The sequence below is a fragment of the Cnephaeus nilssonii genome (genome assembly GCF_951640355.1).
Source record: "Cnephaeus nilssonii genome assembly, chromosome: 6".
Taxonomy (NCBI): Eukaryota; Metazoa; Chordata; class Mammalia; order Chiroptera; family Vespertilionidae; genus Cnephaeus; species Cnephaeus nilssonii.
In genome coordinates, this window is record NC_137077.1 from 74379314 (window position 1) to 74385759 (window position 6446).

Genomic DNA, 6446 nt, shown 5'->3' on the forward strand with positions numbered 1-6446 from the left:
CCCACGGTCCAGTTTAAGCCGCTAAAAAGAATATTTTTAGAGGCACATCAAACTAAATCATTTTCGTCTGAACACACCATTTCCAAACGGCCACCCAGGGTCCTAAATCCGGCCGCTGCGGAGGGGGACAAGCAGGTGTCCTCCGCTGCTGGGTCGCGGGACTCGAGCGCCTTCCCAACTGGACCGGGGACGCCAGGAGGAAAACCCAACCCTGGGTGACAGGTATCACCCCTCCCGGCGGCAGCAGAGAGGCCCCGATCCGAGCGGCTGTCTTCACCCTCAGGCCTGAGGGGGACTTGGGGAGAAAGCAAACGCCGCTTCCCCATCAAGTCAGAGAGCTGGGCGCACCGGGTCGCAGGTCAGAAGTTGAATTTCAATCCAGCCTGCGCCGCGTCCCAGCGCATCCCGCAGCCCGGGCCCCGCGGCGGGCGGCCACGGGCGGAAGAGAACGGGGCTGGCGGGGCAGGGGAAACTGAGGGCGGCCACGGCCGGAGAGCACCGGGCGGTGGGGGCGGATGCGACCCCCTCCACCTTCGGAGCCGGGAATCACCGGACTCGGCTGCAGTGACGATGCGCCCCCGGCCGGGGCACCGCGCTGCCCGCGCTCCGGCGCGTCGCCCTTTTGGCCAAGAGCAACTCCCGCCGCCGTGCGCCCTGGCACCGTCGCCCCGGGGTGCGCCCGGCCCGCCCCCGGGCAGCTGCCAGGGCGCTGGGAGCTGGACCGACCGTCGCCCCCGGCGCAGGGACAAACTTCCTCCCTCCCGGGTCCTCCCGGCCGCGCTTTCCAGGTCTCGGGCTGCAGGCGCCCCCGCCGGGCTCGGCACGGCGAGCTTCCTCCCGGCCCCTCGGCAACCCGGAGCCCCGGGCGGGCGCCTGGCGCTCGCCGCGCATCCGCTCCCACAAAGCCGGCGGCCCGAGGCGACCGGGCGAGGGGCTGGGAGCGGCGGCGAGGGCTCCGGGGCCGGCGGAGGCACCCCTCGGCCGGCCCGGCGGGGAGCGGCAGGCAGAGAAAGGGGAAGAAAGTCTCCCGCTCTCAGCGCGAACGCCTCGCCTTCTTCGCTCGTCCTTGCTCGCTCGCTCGCTCCGTTCCCCCCCCCCCCCCCCCCCCCCGCCCGAGCATGTCCGCCCGTCCCGGTGGCAGTTGGCGGGGACCGAAGAGCAGGCGGAGGGGAGGCAATGGCCTGGCGGGCGAGTCGCCCCCTTACCTCTGTCCAGAGTGAGCGGCTGGACCGCTGTCAGTGTCGCCATGTCTGCGGTGGGAGCCCAAGTGACGCTCGGCTCCGGCGGCAGCAACCGTTTTTAGTGAGAAAAAGAGGAGGAGATTGGGGGCGGGGGGTGGAGAGGGAAGACGGAGAGGAGGGGGAGGAGGGGGGGAGGAGGGAAGGTGGCGGCGGTGGAGGAGAAGAAAGCTTGGGTGGGTTGGCAGCCAGATGGAGACGCAACTGTTCGGCTGCGGACAGACCTTCAGATGCCGCGGGAGGCGGAGCAGGTAGCGGGGCTGCGGCGCCGCCGGCTCGGGGAGGAGGGCTCGGCCGGGAACTTCGCGGTTCCAGCCCGAGGAGCACACGGGGGTGCAGCTGGGGTGCTGCTTTCTTTCAACTTTCCAGTGAAAGGAGGTGGTCCGAGGATGCGTGCCCCGGGGGGGAAGGGAGAAGGTTGAAGAGGGATGGGGGCAGGGAGGTAGAGAGCTGATTTTTTTTTTATTTTTTATTTTTTCAGATTAAGAGAATTTGTCAAACCTGTAATCCCATCCCCTGGGGAGAAAATGCTTCTAGTTCAGAAATGTTGGGATTTACATGTAGTTGCTGTTAATTTCTGTTATTATTATTTTGTTTTTGGAATGTTGACTTAGAACAGTATCAAGATAACTGACTTAAGGCCAGGGTTCCATCACTAGGTCTCCATGAAAGACCTGAGTGTATTGCCTAGAAAATAACTTACCTTAAAAGCAAACTTCTTAAAAATGGTTTAAATAAAAAAACACGAAGAGAAGTTCCATTAACTAAGTTTGTAAAACATGTCCCTAGCAGGTTTTCAGGCTGATCTTTGCAGCCAGGGGTTATTCAGTTGTCACTTATGAACATGTGTGTCAGGAATAGAGAGCTAGGAGTGTTACATGCCATGTGCCGTGGCCTGATTTAGGAACTGAATACAGTTCCTACTTTCCTGGAGCTTATGATGCAGTGGGATGTGATGTTATTAAAAGGGTGACTTTAGAGTCCGTTGATCAGAATTCAGTTACTAAAACCTTCAGGTACTGGCTGGGACCCCTTCCACTGCTTTCACTATCTTGCCACTGTAGGGACTCGTGTCCTGGTAAAGAAATCAAGTATATAGAAATCTTATATAAGCAGAATGGGTTTAGGATTGGAAAGGACAAAGCTGCCTCCATTCCCTTCCCTAGAACAGAGCAGAATTGTTTTTGGCCAGCAATACATTCTGTTTTAAAGCAAAATATTTGTATATGATCCATATCATTGTCTTCTGATGACAAAATGGGTGATTTCTGGAGATGTTTTGCATCCATGGCCTACATTTTTATTTATTTTACTTATTTTTAAGATATTTTGATTGATTTCAGAGAGGAAGAGAGAGAGAGAAACACCACTGATGAGAGAGAATCATTGATCAGCTGCCTCCTGTACACCCCCTACTGGGGACTGAGCCCACAACCCAGGCATGTGCCCTGGGAATTGAACCGCCATCTTCTGGTTCATAGATTGATGCTCAACTGCTGAGCCACACTGGCTGGGACATTGGTCTACATTTTTTTAAAAAAGGAAACAAGATTTCACCAATGATTTGAGAAAGTAAAAAAAAAATGGCCATACATCCTACAGACCTTAAAGACATCCCTGAAATAGTTCAATGTGCCTATATTTTCACTGAGTGTTTTAGAAAGATCCTGATCTTGAAATTCAAGTCTTAGTTATCTTTCCTTTAAAAATCACATGATTCCTCGATGATCCCCAGTTTCCTCATCTGTCAAACATGGGAATAACCTTCACTCTCACTGAGAGTCTGTAAAAGAGGAAACTAATTCTACCTTTCAATCTTGCTGTGTTTTGTGAGGGTCTGAATGTACTTTGAAAAAGTAAGGCATATATAAACTTATACATACAGCAAAGAAACATCCCACCTGAACTGTGTGGCAAGCACTCGGCTAGGCTCTGGCCTTGCAGAGATTAATGAGATGTCGCCCTGGCCCTGGACAGTGCTGGGTCCAGGCTGGGAGACAAATGAGCAAGCTATGCAGCCAGTGCTCTAAGCATCACAGAAAGGAAGTACTATGGGACTGAGGAAGAAGCAACAATTCTGCTTGATTATCATTATTCATGTCCCCTAAAGCAAACAACAGAAAGAGGTTGAGTTGTGCACAATGAAAGCATAGTATGTTCCAAGGCCTTGCACAAAATGTCAACCCTCGTTCAATAATTGAGGATGAAAAGAACATACAAATCCCCTGGCTACTAATGAAGTTCTTTAAGAACATACTTTATTATGAATAGGTATTTGAGCAGCTTCATTCATAACTCTAAAAGCCATACTTGTACCTATTTCAACACAAATCTGAGATTGTAAGGCCCATGATGGATTTTTATCTTTGTTTTCTAATGTCGCCCCAACACCAAACGTTTAATAGTATGTTTCTAGACTTATGCCTTGAGCTCCCTAATTGAAAATGTGTTCTATCATTCTTACTGCCTTGACAATGTAGGGTTTTTGTAGAGACTGAAAGGGAAAGTAAGAGGAAGCATGAATAACCATACATTAATTGGTTATTATTTCTAATAGCGAGAACTTCAATGCCTTTAGCTGGTGCCTATGCAGGTGTAGAAAATGAGTAATAAACAATCATTACCTGTTAAGATTTATTTTTTAATGAAGTATGAATAACTAACTAGTGTCTCTCCAATAACATGTGAATTTCTATTTAAGACATAAGAAAATTTCTGTAATCTCTTCTTTTGCTTGGGTAGATGTGACCATACTTAGGTCTCTTGAATAATTGCTTGGACCACTCCTATGCCACCCATAGTGTTTCAAGGTTAATGTACTTGATCTATTCATATTTATGCTGCTCTGTTGATTGTGTATTAATCAGGGAATTGTTAAAACACATATGATTATACTTTTAGCTATTTGGTTACGCAATCATTAATTACTATTTTTCCTTAAACTGTATATAGTAATTTAGCTCATTGGCACCTGTGTTTTTAATGGAATTCATTCATTCAATATATACCTACTAAGCACTTTATATGTGCCAAGCATCATGCTAGGCTTTCTCTTTCCTCCTCTTTTCAACCCAGAAAAAGTAGTATTGTTATTTCATTTTATAGATAAGTAAAACTGAGACGCAGAGGCTAAGCAATTTAGCTCAGAGGTTAAGTAACACCTGTTCAGTAGTGCCTATGATGTTCATTAAGAAAAAGACTTTAGCCCAGCCAGGTGTACTCAGTGGTTGAGTATCGACCCGGGAACTAGAAGGTCAACAGTTCAATTCCCGGTCAGGGCACCTGCCCGGGTTTCGGGCTCTATCCCCAATGGAGGGCATGCAAGAAGCAACCGATCAATGATTCTCTCTCATCATTGATGTTTCTATCTCTCTCTCCCTCTCCCTTCCTCTCTGAAATCAATCAAAATATATTTTAAAAAGAAAGAAAAAGACTTCAGCCTGGCCAGAGTGGATCAGGGGATTGAGCATCATCCTCTGTCCTCCGCACTGAGAGGTTGCTGCTGCCCAGGTTGCAGGCTAGATCCCCAGCGGGAGGCAGACAGGTAGGTAGGCGGCAGCTGATTTATGTTTCTCTCTCTTTCCCTTGACCTTCCTCTCTCTTTAAAGTCAATGAAAATACATTTTTAAAAAAATAATAAAAAAAATTTTAAAAGACTTTATTTTGTACTTTTGAAGATTTCATGATTTCAGCATTGTATTTCAGAGTTCCTTTCTCTTTTGTTGTTATGTTTGAGATATATTTAAAAGAGGGAGAATGCATATAGGAAACTTAAGTTAAAGTAGAAAAAAAAACTATGATACAGGTTTCATTTTATATAGGTTAATATTAAAATGACTTTCTACTTCGAAATATAAAATCTGTTCTTGTTTAAAAAAAAGCATTCAAAGCTACGTTAAGGTCTTTTTTACTTCATTGAATCTTTTTTAATTATGTGACAAAATCAAGAGGTTCGCATAAAATGTTAGCATACCAAAAAAATGTGTTTAGTGAGATTATAAATGGAGTATAACAAGCACAGTTACATATGAGGAAAATAACACCTTCAAACTGGAATTCTTTCAGTCTTTGGTGTTAGAAATTATTTTTGACTGATTCAAAATATCACGTTGTCTTCCTTACCAGTAATTCTCACAGCTTTGTCAAAATAACACTAGATTAAGCTGAAGTGCCAACCTATACTTTGGAACACAAATGGATATAGGTGGTTATTTTTTAAACCATTATCTATAGAGAATTTTACTGTATTTATTTTATCCTTAGATTGGTTTGATAACTATTTTTTTTTTCTGCTCATTCAACAAATACGTAATGTACTTACCATCTATGCACTGTTTTAGGCACTGGGATTTCAGTGAACAAGAAAAAGCCCTGATTGTGCTGGGGAGAAAGAGACGGTAAACAAAGTAATAAACAAGAAAGAGAGTAATGAGTGACAAAGTACTATGCAAAGAATGAACAATTTGACATTTGAATCGGGTCTAGAATAATGACAGAATCACAAAAGACAGAGCTAAGGAGAAGGGCATTCCCAGAAGTAGGAGAGTAAAGCCAGGGACAGGAGAGCAGGCATGTTGCATGTTGCATGTTTGAGTAAAACAGGTAGTTCAATTTGGAGTATAAGAAAAACAAACCTAAAGACAGCCATTGAGAGTCAGATTGCGATAGTATAATTAACAGAAATAGAATGAACTTTTTCATTAATAACTTTGTGTTCACCATAGAAGGAAATGTACAAATGCAATCTGGGTTGAGAGAAAAAAAAACAAACACTGTGTTGCAGCATCTGCATTAAAAATTACTAACAGAATAAAATGAAGAGTTACTAATTCAGAGTTGGATATTAGAAAATTGAAGATGAAATGTAAATATTAACAGTAAATTCTAATTATTTTTATTTCTTTCAAAAGAAATAGAAAAGAGCCTTGAGAGAAAAAAGTCTGTCATCTGAATAATTCCTCAGTTGTAGGGTTTTATTTGCATTATTTTATACTAGAGGCTCTGTGCATGAAAATTCATGCACAGGAGGGGGTTCCCTCAGCCCAGACTGCCCCCTCTCACAGTCCGGGAACCCTCAGGGGCAAGAGGCGACCCGGTGATCAGGGGAAGGTGATGCCCCATCACACCACTGCTGCTGCCACTGCCGGCAGCGCAAGCCTCGGCCGGCCCTGATTACCTGAGCCTCGGGTGGCCCTGGGTAGCTGGACA

At 46.0% G+C, this 6446-nt stretch overlaps 1 protein-coding gene across 1 annotated transcript in view; it reads right to left on the bottom strand.

Annotated features, from left to right (window-relative positions):
- The window catches only part of LIN7A (lin-7 homolog A, crumbs cell polarity complex component), a 155815-nt gene extending 154317 nt beyond the window's left edge, over positions 1 to 1498 (bottom strand). The window contains exon 1 of the mRNA XM_079773936.1: positions 1206 to 1498. Within this exon, the coding sequence (XP_079630062.1) occupies positions 1206 to 1248 (43 nt within the window). The 5' untranslated portion in view covers positions 1249 to 1498. The remainder of the gene's footprint in view (positions 1 to 1205) is intronic.
- Positions 1499 to 6446: the final 4948 nt, after the last annotated feature.